At 43.7% G+C, this 16,693-nt stretch overlaps 2 protein-coding genes across 4 annotated transcripts; one reads left to right on the top strand and one right to left on the bottom strand.

Annotated features, from left to right (window-relative positions):
* Positions 1-442: 442 nt before the first annotated feature.
* LOC133132945 (TATA-binding protein-associated factor 2N-like) lies at positions 443-10,324 on the bottom strand. 2 transcript variants are annotated; one of them, XM_061248790.1, is made up of 16 exons: positions 10,206-10,324; positions 9,408-9,444; positions 8,968-9,019; positions 8,591-8,660; positions 8,398-8,509; positions 7,903-7,991; positions 7,216-7,348; positions 4,086-4,120; positions 3,510-3,542; positions 3,217-3,326; positions 2,976-3,105; positions 2,798-2,884; positions 2,432-2,507; positions 2,085-2,164; positions 1,825-1,999; positions 443-1,094 (listed from the first exon to the last, which is right to left on the bottom strand). In XM_061248790.1, the coding sequence occupies exons 1-16, from the start codon at positions 10,213-10,215 to the stop codon at positions 1,055-1,057; spliced, it is 1,269 nt and encodes a 422-aa protein (XP_061104774.1). In that variant the 5' UTR covers positions 10,216-10,324; the 3' UTR covers positions 443-1,054. The 2 variants fall into 2 exon arrangements, with proteins under 2 accessions (XP_061104774.1, XP_061104773.1); XM_061248789.1 differs by having other exon boundaries at positions 7,903-7,997.
* Positions 10,325-11,267: 943 nt separating this feature from the next.
* On the top strand, positions 11,268-16,657 carry rhbdd2 (rhomboid domain containing 2). 2 transcript variants are annotated; one of them, XM_061249020.1, is made up of 5 exons: positions 11,268-11,299; positions 11,984-12,015; positions 12,663-13,064; positions 13,586-13,736; positions 14,166-16,657. In XM_061249020.1, the coding sequence occupies exons 1-5, from the start codon at positions 11,283-11,285 to the stop codon at positions 14,566-14,568; spliced, it is 1,005 nt and encodes a 334-aa protein (XP_061105004.1). In that variant the 5' UTR covers positions 11,268-11,282; the 3' UTR covers positions 14,569-16,657. The 2 variants fall into 2 exon arrangements, with proteins under 2 accessions (XP_061105004.1, XP_061105003.1); XM_061249019.1 differs by lacking the exon at positions 11,268-11,299 and having other exon boundaries at positions 11,373-12,015; positions 14,166-16,656.
* Positions 16,658-16,693: the final 36 nt, after the last annotated feature.

The following is a 16,693-nucleotide window of genomic DNA, read 5'->3' on the forward strand; positions in this document are numbered from 1 at the left end:
TTATTTATTGTCCGTGTCTATATGCGATTCGATATCAAAGAGTGTAATTGGAGGAACGCCTCACAAGACATGCAACGAACACAACATACCTGTGTTTTGAAATGACACGGTTTGATATCCGCGATGTATGTTCTCTGAAGACGCTTACGCACTAAAGTTGGCAACACTCATTTCAGCGGAGCAAGGTCCATCTTGCTTATTCAATTGAATTTTAAACATTTGAATGAAAGCGGGCCAGGGATAGAATGTTTCCGGGGTCTGAATCAATCAAACTGCAGTTGCAAGTTAGGCGGTAGGTTTGCTTATGAATGTCTGTGTGACACTTCTACAGGAGATGGATCTTGTAATGCATACGTAATCGAGTATTTTGTAGGAAGGCACTTTTCTGTAACCCTTTAAATTTGCGTTATTAGGGATCTAATAGAAGCAACAAAACAAAGTATGGCTGCCAAATTATAAAATTCTTTATTTTTAAACCACTAGATGATGGTTGAAGCTTTGGGTTATGTGATCAATAAAGACAGTTTACAAATGTAGAACAGACATTACAAAATAAGAAGTTGCATTAGAATGCAATCATTACAGATCAACCATGACTCATCTACAGTATAACTTCACATGATCTCCTTTCAACAGAAGCTTCTGGAAAGCTAAACGTCCAGTAAAAAAAAAAAAAAAAAGATCAGAATACTTATCAGTTTAAAACAATGAAGTAGAACACACTTTATTCATTTTACAAAATGCAATTTTGGCAATGCAGCATTTTACAAGTCTACAATAACACTCCATGTCTTAACCTGTTAGAACAAGACAAATGGGGAAAAAAAAACAAAAACAAACAAAAAAATAAAAAATGAAATGAAAATCATGAAGACTTTCGCTGCTGCCCCCTACAGACTGACCACCAAAGCGGCGAGTTCCTCCACAGTAGCTGCACACCAGACAGGAGCTGTTCGCGGGATGCTCGGACAATGAAAGGTACGTGAAAGGGAACTCAGATCTAACCCCCTTTGCCCCCTAAACCCCAGGATTGGAATGGGTCCCGTAGGAATCCTCAGTATGGCCTGTCTCGCCTGTCTTCTCTGTGTTCACCTCTGTACGGAAACAAAATATGCAGCGAGTTAGTAACCGATTGGTTTGGCTTAAAACAATGGTCACCAGTCCTGGTCCTGGAGAGCTTCTGGGCCTGCTGGTTTAAAATCAGCACCCTGTTGGCAACCAGGTGAGCAGAGTTAAGTGTATAATCAACTGCTCCAATTGATTAATTAAGTGCAGAGTAACAACGAAAACCAGCAAACCCTGTAGCTCTCCAGGACTAGGGTTGGAGGCCACTGATTTAAAAGGTGCGTTAGCCATTTAGGAGAGAAAATAAAAACTAGGAATTGTGTCTCTTTGGACATATGCAATTTATTAATTGGCTTCTACACGACCATGGTTATGATGTACATAACTGGTATATTCAACCATTTCTCTGGTGTTGGTCTGAAATAACCCCCACCAAACAATGAGTTTCTAACTACAAGCACCTGTTAAACAGGGCAAAATATCATCTGAAGGAGAGCTACACCTCATTTGTAAACTGGCCCTTGGTGTCCCTTTCACACTGAAAATGTGACTCTTTTACATGCTACCACCCAAAAAAAAAAAAAAAGATTCATATTCACAGTGAAATACATTCATGAGATGTGACTACTAGCCTTTCACAACAGCATAGCACGCCCCCTTGTGGTCAGACCATTTGGCTGAGGATGGCAAACACTCATGTACTTCTATAGACAGGTGGTTTGTAACAAGGTCTTCACAGACGCAGAAACCATTTCCTACCTTCCACCCATCTTGTAGCCGCCATAACCGCCACGGTCACCGCCGTAGCCCCCGCGGTCTCCTCCGTATCCACCGCCGCGATCCCCTCCGTAACTGCCGCGATCTCCGCCCCGGAACCCGCCCCGGCCCCGGAACCCGCCTCGGTCCCCTCCGTACCCGCCTCGCCCCCCGCGATCTGCGGAAAGAACGCGTCGAGCGACGTCAGTTCAGATCCAAACCTGGAGCGAGGCCCACGCGCGCAAATCCGGGCGGATGCGTACCTCCGCCCGCGTCCCCGGGTTTGGGCGTGCCGCACTTGTTACACTCCGTCCTCCTGGCGAAGTTCATGTTGCCACAAGAGCTGAAATGAAAAGCATCTTCGTCAAGGCTATTGCGTGCAGAGATGATTACAAAACAGGATGCGAGAGAGTTCTTGGCACTTCAACACTTTAACATCCGACCACTGTAATCGACATTAACCACCACCCAAAATGAGAATTTCATATGGATAAATATTGATTCATTTCCTTGAAGAATCATCCAAAAGAATGTACTGTACCGTGACACTTTAGATATGGCCCAATAACGGCGCACATTGCGCAGGATAATAAGGCGTGTCATCACTCACCTGTTGGGACAGGGCCAATCGCCTCCCTTCATGTCAAATGAAGGACCGCCTCCAAAACCGCCACGGCCCCTGAACCCTGGGGAACAGAACCGGAGCAGAATCAGCTCAACCGCTCATCAGGGGAGACGGCAATTAAAACAGACATTTAAGTGCTTTAACATTAAGAAACTCAAACCAATATTTAGCTCGGAGCCCCATTTTCTTTCTTTAAAAGGTATAACATAGTGAATCGGGAAACTGACAAAGCCATGGACATAAGATCAGAGGAACATATTTGAGATGGCCAGTGTGGGTCCATGCTTAACTGAGTCAGGCGCGTGTGAACGCCCAAACGGCCAACCACCGAACCCGAACCCGAAAACGCACCTCCGCGGCCTCTGCCGCCCCTCTGCATGAACTCCGCCCTCCGGGTGGCGAAGGACACCTTGATGGGCTGGCCGTTGAACTCCTTGCCTGCGAACACACGCGTCCAGAGAGTTAAAGGCTCCGAGCGAACCGGGCCAGGGAGGGTCAAAGCCGCTGGGCTGGGGATGGAGGCCCTTACCGTCGAACCAATCGATGGCGGCCTTCGCAGAGGGAGGGTCGTCAAACGACACGGTGGCTTCTCCTTTCAGTCTGCCGGTGGCTTTGTCAGTGTACAGGTTAATCATGGGAAGCCCGGTCTTCTTGTTCAACTGTTTGGAGGGGGGGGGATTGCATGAATGACAACATTGTACAAGAGGTGAAGAGTCAGCCACTTCCCCCACCCCACCCCCGCGTCACATTCTACACCCAACGGTGCTCGCCTTGATGATCCCGATCTGTTTGAAGTACTCCGCAACCTCGGGGGTGGAGACGTCTTCCCCGAGTCCCTGGACAAAGATGGTGTTGTTGTCGGAGTTGTCCTGGTCTCCTCCTGCGGACACAGAGAGCCACGCCCGCTCTAAAACCGGCTCCTGGCGATCCGCCGACAGTCGCGTGATAGCGACGGTGACGCAGAAAGAGGTCCAAACGGCAAGCGAGAGCTTCGACAAAGGTCATACCTAACCCTCAGATAAGAATCAGACAGACGGTTCGCTTTCCAAAATATGTGCTTTACCTGAATCATGTCTCGGTCCATCATCTCTCGGGCCTGAAAGACAGTAAACAGGAAGAGAGTGATAAGCAGCAACACCACAACAGGAAGACAAAATAATGTACAAGGCAACAAAAAGGGTTTCCAACATCTGACTACAAATCTTACTACCTTTTTTTTGTTGTTAAATCATTAAAAAGGAAATTTAGACACTAGTGCACCAGTGTTTTCATACCACTGCGGCAAAGCCAGCACAATCTGGGGAAGGTCTAGTTTTTTAAAAAACCACCATGTATCCTTCAGGTTCTTTTCTTCGCCACAGGGCATAGCTTCATCCACTTTCGGGAGTACAATTCATCGTTGTCCTCTTTTGTTCATCATTCATGCAACAATGCCATTAGGAAAACCAAACTCCCACTAATAACAACTTTAAAAGAAAAGCTCCTAGGGGATTTACAGGTAGGAAATCCCTACAGCAAACAGGTGGAGTTGGGACACAAGAAGGTAGTGGCTTTAAGCGATGCCCTTTTTTCTCTTTTCTTTTTTTTGTCTTTTGCTACCAGTCTTACCACTGAAACAGGTCTGATGCTTGTCACTTACCACCGAAATTTTTGTAGCCACCACGGTCACCACCACTGCAGAGGAAACATTGAAGAAATGATGGCCTTCCTCTGTCACAAAGCGAGCCAACGCTCTATCTCTGCCCTGACCAGTAAGCGGCCGCTATTTAGACGAGGCGTCCCTTTGTCCTTGGGACAGTACGAATTTTTGCGCATTGTGAGATCAGGCGGCTCACGTCTTCACTGGTCATGGACTGTGTCGTTGCAACTGCGTCAGTGAATCTTGCAGCTACTGGGTGTAGTTAGAACCAAAGGCTGCTTTTCATTTTTTTTTTTTTTTTTTTTTACCAGATCTTTTGTTCGATTTTTTTTTTTTTTTTTTACTCAAATTGGCATATTTGAGCTTTCGCCCAAAAATATTATTAGCAAACTAGAGCTTATAAAAAAGTTATAGCAATTTTGGCAGCCCGAGACACAGGCAAATTTGATTCTTCATTATGTTTGAACATGTGCTTCAACAGTAGAGGTCCCACTTTAATTTCACTCACTGATACCTGTAGTATAAAATGCAAACCAAGTTAACACAAGTAAAAGACAGAATTCCCTGTAAATAGATAAACAAAAATTAGGATGTTCTAAACAGTAACAAATTTGGAATATGCAAGCTACCTAAATCCGGAAGATGATACTTCCAGTAAACTGTTTGAATGCCTAGCGATGATGGAAGCAAGTCCAAGTGTTAACAGGGAAATGCAAAGGCTCTTTAAAGAAACTAAACAGATGGCACTGCGTTTAGCCCTGGGCACAAAACGGGATAATCTTAGAGTTGCTTATTAGCCAACTGCACCCTTAAGAGTAGTCAAAGCTGATTAGTTGAGTGAATCAATAGGGAATTGCTTGGGTCATAGCCACATGACTTTTCTTTTATGGTTCTTTAGAAGTAAAATTTATAAACAGTGTAAATTAAAACGAGTGAGCCACTACCAGCATTTATATATGGGGGTCATTTTTCGAAGTTATTTTTATTTTTTTTAAAGTAAATGCGTATTAGAAAGTCAATGCTTATTAGAGAAATTGAGAATTGTACTGTAGGACGGAGAGCATAACTGAGGCTTTAAAAATAGCTATCACGACTTTTCCAACCAGATCATCTCTGTGCAACCACATTATTCCACCCTGATAATGCTGTATCATAATGCCATGTTCCCACACTGCCCTCATTCACCTAACCGAACGAAGAAAGGGAGGCGTGTATAAACATCACACTACAGGTGTCAATTTCCTCATAAAACCCCAGAATTCAACCAATACTAATGCTAACACTTCCAAGAACTTGAGTCCATAGTTCAGTTTTTTTTAGCTTGCGTATGTTCCGTGTCGGACCCCAGGAAAGCTAGCCGTTTCTTCGGTGTCAGCTAACGAGGATTTTAAACTTAAAACGTTCGTACAGTGAAATGCTGCATTTGTTTTGCGTTACCCTGCAGTCGTGTGTGCCACCAGACCTTGACTGACGCTCAGAAGCTGCCAGAAGCACTCGGCACACACATCTGATACCCTGAGTCAGCAGTGGTCATGGTAACACAAGCTCAAATTCCCATGAAGCCGACAAGCAGATTCCCAGGGCGAATTTCACAGACCTTGCTTGATGAAGACTTGCACTGATGAGCCTTACCCATCGAATACATGAACACCGAGTGCCTTTGCGACACGTCCCTGATAAACCATCGTCTTCGTGACATACCCTGTACACGAACACAGTTAATACCAACGCTGGTTTTTTTTCACCATTAAACACCACCAAGGACAATTTTGCAGGTTATTTTGTTCAGGCTGAAACCAGAGATCATACGTGAAGCATGTGTGTAAATGCAACGGTGTACTTGGAACACTGGACAATGAATCGTAGCGATAATTACCATTAGGAAAATCAAGGCGTTCAAAATCTAAACACAAAGACGTGTGTATACAGGGTTGATATTTCAGGAGCACCACGTTCTCCACCTGTACCAAGATTTTTGAGCACTCCATGTCACACACAAACGTACGGTAGTTCCTCCTGAGGACATTTGTGTATACTATTAAAAGACTTGCTTAGTATCAGGTAAACCAGACGGTCGTACAGGAATACCCTTTCCCCATGCCAGTACTAGCCTATATTCCCACAGAGCAGAGAGAACCATATATATACCACTTATATACCACAGGTACTGTCATTACAGCCTTTGGATTTAATTATTGGGGCCTTTTTCTAGCAAGTGCGTTAGCAGACTGAAACTCTGTTTGAATCCAATCTATTTGTTGATTTGTTAAATATACTAGTTGTTTTAATATACTAGTTTAATATAATGGATAACTTGTTGTGATTAAGCAGTGATTAATTGTGCCTATGCAAAAACATTTGAGCCAATATGAGTATTGTTCAATCAAAAAAATGTTGCTTTAATGGAAGATTAAATTAATGAATCAATTCTATTTTCAAATAAAACTATAAAATGTAATAAATATTGAACATAACAGAAATAATGCAATTTCTGCAAAACTAATATTGCTTGTATAACTTGCTTGACAGAAGGATGGGTTGACCAAAATGCATGTTTATAGTCAAAACAGCCCACACTGAACTTTCAGTCAGCGTAACCTTGGTGAAGGCAACATCGGACTGATAAGTTTGATGATATCAGAAGGTTGCAGTTGACAGCCATCTTCACCGGAAAACATGACAAGCTGTATACCGAACTCCTGCCATTTCGGCATTATGCTAGCCAGCACCACCAACCGCTAACAAACTCTCCACGAAAAGCTCGAGAAGAGAACCTTTGTCAAGTACAGCAATGGAAGGACATGCAGGCCTCAGCAGGAGTGTGTGACTGGGTTCTGGAAGGTCTTTGATACTGTGGTACAAATGTATATAAGGGGTGTGTATATTCATGCTGCAGATCAATTCTGACAATAGGGTATACTTCTCCTGCATGCAGTATTTGGAACCCAACACTGTCCATGGCTATTCATGTAAAATGGACAGCAGGTCAGTTTTTGAATGCTTACCAATTTGTGTATAACTGCACATATATACAATCACTTCTGCTGTGTGTGAAGCATTCTGGGTAATTTTTTGGAAAGACACTGGTGAGGACAGGGTAGCTGTGAGGCAGTGGCGCTTTGAGACTTACCCCATGCCTCCGCCTCTTCCGTCCCGGTCGAAACCGCCACGTCCCCTGCCCCTGTATCCATATCCTCCGCCGAAACCTTCAGATCTGCCCCCGTCGTCTCCCCCAAACCTCCTCACCCCCTGACCAGTGTCACCTGAGGAAGGATCTCAGCTCAGAACCTCATTTGTAATAATAACGCCACCTGATTGGGGCAACACAAATATGACGACCAATCACTGGTAATGTTATTGCTTATGCGTGTGCCAACAGGGTTTTAGTGAAGCAGGCCCTGAGTTGGCAGTTAAAATTGTAGGGCAAAATAGATTCTCTCCATTGGTAAAGTTGGCTTACGACCATTTTTGTCCACATAAGGAGCTAAGCACACAGGCTAACGCAATTACTATGCTCTTACAAAGCAGCTTTTTTTTTTTTGCAGGCTAGAGGGGCCTGTTACTTCTTTGCCCATCATTGTGAAAGCAGAATTCGCTATTTCTACATTTTTGCATCACAAATCATTACATTTAAACATATTGACTGAAACAGAGACCATACAGCTAAGGTAAGCTTCAATAAATCCAAAGTGCTAATTCTGTTGAGATTGATCATTTGGTTGGGTCATTTGGGCTCAAAAGACTATGGCTGTCAGCCAACACAGGAAAAGGCGAAAAGATTACAAGAAAACAAAAAGAAGAAGAATCTGTTCTTTACCATCATTCCTCCTTCCGTAACCCCCTTGAGACTGTCCATAGGATCCCTGGTCTCCGTAGCTGGACTGCTGACCATAAGACGGCTTTCCACTGTAACTTTCAATCATATTAAAAACGAATTTACTCGCTGACCGATATTTGCCCACTGCATGTGTCGTCCAAACGATGTACAGGCGATTAATGTAACATGCAGGGGATTTCTGTGGTCCAAACGATGTACAGCCGATTAATGTAACAGGCAGGGGATTTCTGTGGTCCAAACGATGTACAGCCGATTAATGTAACAGGCAGGGGATTTCTGTGGTCCAAACGATGTACAGGAGATTAATGCAACAGGCAGGGGATTTCTGTGGTCCAAACGATGCACAGCCGATTGTAATGTGGAGGGCATGTACATGTGGTCCAAATGATGTGCAGGTGATTGTAATGTAATGTGTAGGGCATGTATATGCGGTCCAAAGGATGCACAGGCGGTTGTAATGCGACAGGCTCTCACCCTCCTGAAGGCTCTGTGCTTTGCTGGCTGAAGCTGTCGTAGCTCTGCGGCGGCTGCTGCTGGCCGTATCCCCCAGAGGAGTAGCTCTGTGCAGTCTGCCCGTAACTTTCAGCTGCAGGGCAAATGGCAAAGGATTAAGCCAAGTCGCAAAGCCAAGGGGAACGGAAAAAGCAGGCAGGATCCCCACACGTACCTTGCTGTCCGTACCCAGAACCATAACTCTGCCCCCCGTACGAGGACCCGTCACTCCCCTGACCGTAGCCCTGAAATACAGTTTCACACGTTTTGATTAGAGCCATCAAATTAAACGTCCACTGGTGATGATGTGGACTCAGTGCACTGTGAGGTTTTGCAAAGGCTTGCGAGTACAAATAAAACTCTGTATTACAATGGCACAATTGATGACACAGGCTACAGATGTTCTGCCTTTCTTTACACCCATCCTATACAGAACCGTTTGACCCACCGTCTTCCAACGGCAGCCATATAGTCAAACGCACATACACCATACGATTACTGGACACATTACACCAGTGAGAAGAAACAGGATCACATCAGCGAATGGCTTACCGGAGCACTCTGCTGGTAGCCCTGGGCAGGAGGGGCGCCGTACGACGGGTAACTGGACAAGAACCAAAGAAATGTGAACGGCTTTGGCATATGGGCGTGTGCAAGACCAAATTCACGACTTTCAAATCAAAATAATAAATGGCATTACAAATAATTTCACTGCGCCTCTAGACTGAATTTGACTGCTCAGATACTGCACAATCTATTCAGAACTCTGAGAGAAACAGTCTGAATTAAGGAATTTCCTGTAAGAATTAGTCGCAGGCAGTAAGCAACAATCGATTTAATTTAGCTAGGTGGGTCTACAACAGCTAATTACAACAACACATATCAAGCGTAGCAACTAGCTCCATACGTCAACGGCAGCGCAAAACATTGAAATCATAACGTTAAATACTTGCTAATTATTAAATTACAAAATCAAAAGAAGTTAAACGTACCTTTGTTGCTGTGCGCCATGTTGGCCATAACCAGAATCTGCCATTAATAATAAATACGGTTAGAAAACGTTTTTCAGCATAGTTGGCGACAGCTATATTCAGTCAGACTATTATATTGTGCAGGCTAGCTAACTTAGATTCATACAAACTAGCACGTTGACATGCACATAGCTAGTACGTAGCTGTCAAAAACACGAAAATCGGGAAGGCAATAGTACAATAAGTAAGGTTAGCTAGCTAGCTAGTAATATTGCTAGACGCTGGCTGTCAATTAGCCCCATTGTGCGAATCACGTGTGATTAATGGCCACATTTTTGGAGTTTCATGCCATGTACCACCAAACACAACATGGTTGTTTGAACTACCATTATTACAAATAAACACAGCGTGCATGTGCAAGAGACTTGGATAACTAGGACCAACCGGTTTGTCATTGTTGATGAATGAAAACATGGAAACGTAAGGGCCTAGCAATAGAAACCACGCCGTCCAACAAAGATGGCGGATTTTCAACTTAAATAACCGGATTGAAAATGCGTCATAATACGGACAACCTGAAGTGGGTGCACTCAGATATTTTCAAGTTAGTGATAACATTGCCTTTTTCAGCTTTTATTGCTAAACGTCAGGATGATAGTCGAGACTAGGCTTTAAACAAGAGTTCCCGTTTTGTGCGTTGTTGGCTGCTTGGCCAGAGAATACAGCAATACTGCGGATTTCGGTGACGACTTCTGTACTCAATCTCAATTAAACATAAACAATTACTAAATGGTACTCTAAAACAATTGGTGATCTTACCAGAAGACATTCTTCAACGTTATATAAAACGGGAATTAAACCTTTCAGACAATTAAAAATACGGCCAGGAAACGATACACTGCAGATCCTGTGAACTCCGACCTGCCGTGGGACACTACCAAATTTGCCATTGAACAGAAATCGCGAGTGACGTTGCAATATAATAAATATGAAAAAGACCTAACCACAAATGCCTTCATTTAAATGTGTGGTTTATTCCAATTAAAAAAATCAAACGTGCGTTTGAGTGTCAAACTAAAGGGGAGGGGAAGATGAATTTTTTTTGTAACAGATTTCACCATTCACCCTTACCATTGTTAAAATGGAATATTCCCCGTTCTACTTTTTGCTGACCTCACGTGACATAAGTTCAAGACAAGTCTGAGGAAGTGGAGAATATTAGTTTGGTTGCAGTGTATTGAAGGCAAACAATTACGAGTTTATACTTTTTTAATAGTTAGGCAATTTCATGAAACATGTTCTAAAAAACATTTGCAAGGACACATTATCATACTGTACTTACGCTACATTTGGCTTGCTTCTGAAGCCATCTTTATTATTATCTTCGTGTTACTAGCCCTACTTGCCCAAACCTGGTCTTTTATTGACACATATTATCTGTTCTAGTCATCGCCGCAATCTATGATTTTCCCTTAAATTCCATCTTAATTATCTGAGATCCACTTTTAGGCGATAACAGGCTGCAGACATCCAGGGTAGTTATTTTTGTGTCTCCATGTTGTGGTTCAAGCATATTAAAGAATATTTGGAAAGTAGATAAAGCAGATGGAACAGTGAGTAGGTGGTAGTAATGATAAATGCACATTCATTTGTGCAAACAGACCAGAAGGATGGTGCTTTGGTTTATGTGATATTCCTGAAAGGGAATGTCTCAGGAGTCTTGTTGGTGCTGTCTGTAAGGGCAGGGTTTATGCAAACAGCAAGTGGTCATGGATGGTCAGAGATGCTTTTTAACTTTGTGTCCAAGTGTTTTTGTATAAACAGATGGTATGTTTGGGTGTTTGGATCTTAGGACAGCCAGGGATGGATGTTATTTGCATGTACAGTATTTTCTCCATGACCGAGTACAGAAGGTAACTTGCAAAACGCCTCGTATTGCCTCTGCCTACAAATAAAATTAAGCTGTAGTGTGAACATTAGCCAACAGCAGGAAGATGTCCGTTAAAAAAAATATATATATACAGACCGGACTGTCTCATAATTATGGCGATAAACTAGCTGATACATTACCGTGAGATTTCTTGCCGCATTTTTGCTTTCAACTAACCGATTCTCATTTTCACCAGTAGATGTCAATGTGCATGCAGTCTCTGAGCTGCCTGTCCTTTGTCATCACTGTCCAGTTTGCAAACACGGAAGTGCAGCAGTAAATTAAGTATGCTTCCTAATTTATTGTTGTCGAGAATAATTCGCTAAGATCAAAAATTCAGTTGCTATTTAAGGCTTCGTTTTTTGTTTTTTTTGACCGAAACAGTCGTAATTAGGCAAAATATCTCATTATAACATATACTTTACACTTTTTTATATCTTATAAGTGGCTAGCGCTTGCTAACATTGGCTAGTTGGCTAGTTGAATCAGGTAGCAGTGGATCCGATATGGAACTTGCAACACATGGATCTTTAAAACAGAGGTTACAGTGGATTAAGACACTTGTGCCCAAATTCGATCTCACTTCTGGGGCTCTGTTGGCTGTATCTGTGTCTGTAATTGTATTCATCGTGTCAAAGTGCTTTAATCTATCACTTGATGTTCTTAGCCTGGGAACCAGTGTCGTCGTGAACGGTCATGGTAAGGATTTAACAGAATTTGCAGCAGGACTGTACAGGAAGGTATTACGTATGTACATGGGTTTATTGACGCCGTTTAATCTGCACGTGGTGCTGTTATTTTGTTCAATTGTTATAATTCATGAATGATTGTTGCACTTAAAAATGCCACTTTGGTCAACTTGATTGAAAAAGCACAGATTGGATACGCTGATTTAGTTTGGGACCGGTGCCATTTTGTAATTAGCTATGTAATGTGACTCCCACCCTGCATAATGTGATGTCCAGTTGGAATTCATAGTTTGGGATTGCATGCGATCTGGAAAGACAGTGAAATAGAAATAAAGTTTATTTAAACATGACAACAACATTTGATTTATATTCCCTGATGTAAAATCCAGCTATGACCAGCTTGAAATACCAGCTACCAGCTGTTTCAAAACATAGCTTGAGCTATTTTTTCAGCAGGGTTGTTTTAAAGAGAACAAACACATAGACTACTCTAGGGCTGAAAAAAAGAGACCCCCCAGACTGGCTACGAGATAATGACGAGTTAATGCCCTTCGAAACATACACCTAAATTGTCAAAGTATTTGCGGCATGATCCGTTGCAAATACGTCCGTCATCTATAACGTTACCTCATCTGTTCTGTCTTGCTCCCCTAACAGTTCACAAGCTCCTCACCTACTCGTTCTTCCACAAAGACGCGGTTCAGCTGCTGCTCGGCGCCTGCGTGCTAGTGCCCTTCGGCAGCAGCCTGGAGAGGAATTTGGGGACGGTGCGCTTCGCGTACCTCTTACTGCTGCTCTCCGCATGGACCGGCCTGATGCACACGCTGCTGGAGCTGCTGCTGTTCCCGGCGGCAGAGCGCAGCTACGTGCAGGGCTTCATCCCGGTATCGCTCTCCCTCCTGGGAATGACCACAGTGCATTCCCACATGCGGAAGGCGGTGCTGCTTGGCGTCAGCGTGCCCACCGCCGTTCTGCCCTGGATCCTTCTACTTTTCACGGTCATCATTCCGGACACGGTGTTTCTCTGTAACGCCATTGGCATCCTCGTGGGAGAGATCTGTATCCTTCTGATTTGAGCGTCACATTGCCTGCAGACATTAATATTCTTATTGTTAAATCACAAAAAATGTTGTTCCAAAGTACAAGCTAAACCACCCTGACTTATCCAAACATTATATTATAAGCATTTGGCAGACTCTCTTATCCAGAGCGACGTACAGTTGATTAGACTAAGGAGGGTTAAGGGCCTTGCTCAAGGGCCCAACGGCTGTGCGGATTTTATTGTGGTTACACCAGGATTAGAACCACTGACCTTGCGTGTCCCAGTCATTTACCTTAACCACTACGCTACAGGCTGCCTGCTGATTTTGGAAATCAGAGATCTAGTGCTCTTGATATTTTAAGACCAGTACAAAAGCTAAATACGTTCAAACAAATGCATTTCCTTTCCTTCAATGTATCAATAGCCATAGGTGCTCTTGCAGTTCTGCATAAACGGTAGCTGCATAGTGACATGAGGATTGTACCGCACAAACCCTATGAATCCTCTCCAGCTGTGTCCTTAACCTGGTTGCTGAAAGATGGCATGGGATGGTTTTCACTCTTGGACATGTCAGAAGCCAGGGCATCAGTTCTGGATAAGAAAACGCCCTGCAGGCTGCTGAGGACGATGGTGGGGTCACTGTACGTTCCTGCCTCTAGTGAAGAGAGACGGAAAACCCTGCCACAAACGTAAGTATAACAGACAGACAACAGGTCACATCTTCATAGTCAGATACCGCGTTAATAAGGTTGAAGTCATGTGGCAGTATTTCTGCTCTTTGGTGTATCCCTTGTTATTCTTTTAGTACATGCAAGTTCAGCCTTGCGCACTACCACCAGATGCCCTACTCACACTCATAGATAAAAAGTGTTTTTGGCCTGTCTCCAGCATAGGGGAACCCTATTTATGGAAACTTCTGTGGTGGGTGTGAAAAGTGTGAAATGTCCATGATGGACAAAGAACCTTTGAACTAGATACAGTTCCTCTATAGGTATACAGAGCAGCCTTTTGGAACCCTTTTCTTCAGGGAGTGCAGTTTAACATTGTCCTGCCAGCTTTTACATTCCAGGCTGTTCGCTTGCAGCCAATGGTTCCATCTGACGGCCCTTCCTTTGCAGGTTTGCCCCACCTCCCGGGTCCTACCCTGTCCAGGCCTACGCCCCTGCATCTTCAGTACCCTCTGCCCAGGCTAAGGCTGGCCCGCCCCTGGAGTATGAGGGCTGGCAGCATTCCACGTACACTCAGGGCGGCTTCACGCCACCCTTGTTCAACCAAGGGCACGGTCACGCACACGGCTGCGGACACGGTCACTCACACGGTCACGGTCACGGTCATGGACACATGCAAATGGCCGCTCATCAGACCAGTGGCTACTGGACACAAGGGACTCCCTTTGGCCAACCCTACCCAGGCTCTTATTCTGTGCAGGCTGGTGGATATAGTCCTGCTCCAACGCTCCCTTCTGGGTTACCAGAGAGTCTCCAAGACCCGTTACCGATGCCCGGGACGGTTCCCAGTTGAGCCTCTTCATCACGGGCATGAGGGAGCTGGCTGTCTTGCTGGACGTTAGGGGTTGGTACGGAGAGGTGTACCTGCTTCTAGATTCAATCCTCTCACGCTCTAAATCTTTCTAAGTTATTCCAGCCATTTTTTTTTGACATTTTAGGTACATTTTTTCATAAATTTATGAATGACAGCTGAAGACTGCTATTGTGACTGCACTTGAAACATATTACTGTGGCCTAGTGTACAGATGAACAATGGGTGGTGTGTTTAGCTTAATAGCTAACTCTGCCCTCCAGGATTGGGAATGTCCATCCCTGCTGTGCGCAGTGATGTGTTGTCAAGGAGACTAAACTATGAGCTAGTGTTAGGTGGGATCACCGGGCAGTGGGCAGGTTATTTTCTGTGGTTTGGTAGGAATATGATGAGGTCAGCTTGCTCACTCCAAGGCTGGGCATGCCTTACTGTAATAAAGTTTTCAAAGAGCTTAATTTATTTTGGCCCATGGGCCACTGAGGCAGGGCCAAGGTTTTTGGGACCTGGCATTTCTAGATTGATGTTTTAAGCCTTGATGCCAGATTATCAAGTACTTTCCACTTTCGGTCATCCGTGTAAGAGAGGGCTGGAGGAGTTAGGGTCATGGAAAGGTTCTAACTCTTCACCTCCCTTTTAATTTTTCATCATCATTTAACATTTTGTTTTGACAATCCACCCCTTGTTTTTCCTCTGGGAATGAAAACAGTGCCTCTTGAGTCACAAAAATGGATGTTTTTTTTTGTGGGACCCTGACCAACTTAAATCTACCCTACCCCTGATGCTGGCCTTTGGCCTGGGATCCCCGCCATGGCTACGAAGTAAGATAGTCACAGCTTGGAGCTGCAGGGATAGGGCCCGGTCTGCACTCCAGTTCAAATGAACTTACTTTCGCACTGAAAATATACATGGTTTACTGTACTGAAAATGACAAACATACATTAAAATTGACTTTTTTTAAAACTTAAGGAAAAAAAACATTTTAGAGAATTGTTTTTATTTGTTTTGAAAATGTATTATTACTTACAGAATTGCTCCTGTACATGATTGCAGCACTTCAGTATCTGGAGAAATGTGCAGTACTCCAATTAATGAAAGAAGGGGAGTGTAGTTTCCACTATCCCAGGTGCAAAGGTTGATTTGGATTTTCAATTTGCAAGCACTTGTTTAAATACAGTATGCAGTATTGGGTTTGCTTATACTTTGCAGACGAGTTACACTGGGCTTGGCTTGCTCAGAATTTGGCTGGGAGACTGCATGCTGCTGTTGGAAACTCTTTTAATGAACCACTAGGTGGGCCCCTTCCCTCTGGTAAAATGTAAGCCAATGGCCTAGTGCAGTATTGGGGGACTGTAACTTTTAACTTATTCTTTCAAACGAGGTGGCAAGGAGGTTTTGATTCTTTGACGTCATTAAAGATGGCATAATAGTTGGTGAAAGGGCAGGGGTGTTACCCATAATAAAGTCCTGGTTAAATTTTCAAGCTAGGTACTTATACTATACTCTATACTTAGCTGTAAGAAAGTATCCATGCAGTTAAACTGGCTATACAATCCCTTGCATTCCTTACCCATGTTGTCACCCCAGACCACAACAGCAAAGGATAACCAAGTTCTCATGCAAACCTCTGAAAAGGCCAAATTGGATGCTTGTCAAAAGGTTCAATTAAAACACGTACACTAGATATAATCCCTGAACAGGTGGTTCCAATCCAGTCAATCTGACTGAAATTTAACACCAACTGGCTGAAGTGTTAAAAACAGTGTTTGTTGCCAAGTAGGAGCTGAAGCAAATTATTTTGAAACATAACATAATGAAACATTTTGTGATTCTGTATTGTACTTCACTGGAGGCCCTGGCTCAAAGCAGGTCAAGGACCACTCTAGACATTCAACACTGAAGGCCTTCATATCAAAGGCTAATGCCATAAAAACAGACCTTCACACTTACAGATAACTGGAGTCTGGGATTACTCATTTAGCAACAGCACAACTCTAGTTTATCCCCTGTGCGTTTGCTTCCAGTCCAGAGGAAGGTCTGTGAGTGTGACCTCATTCACCCTAGACCAGGAGTGCACAGGAAGAGCTGATCCGCTTCAGGACTTTGTGCC

The sequence above is a fragment of the Conger conger genome, chromosome 7 (genome assembly GCF_963514075.1).
Source record: "Conger conger chromosome 7, fConCon1.1, whole genome shotgun sequence".
In the NCBI taxonomy this organism is placed as follows: domain Eukaryota; kingdom Metazoa; phylum Chordata; class Actinopteri; order Anguilliformes; family Congridae; genus Conger; species Conger conger.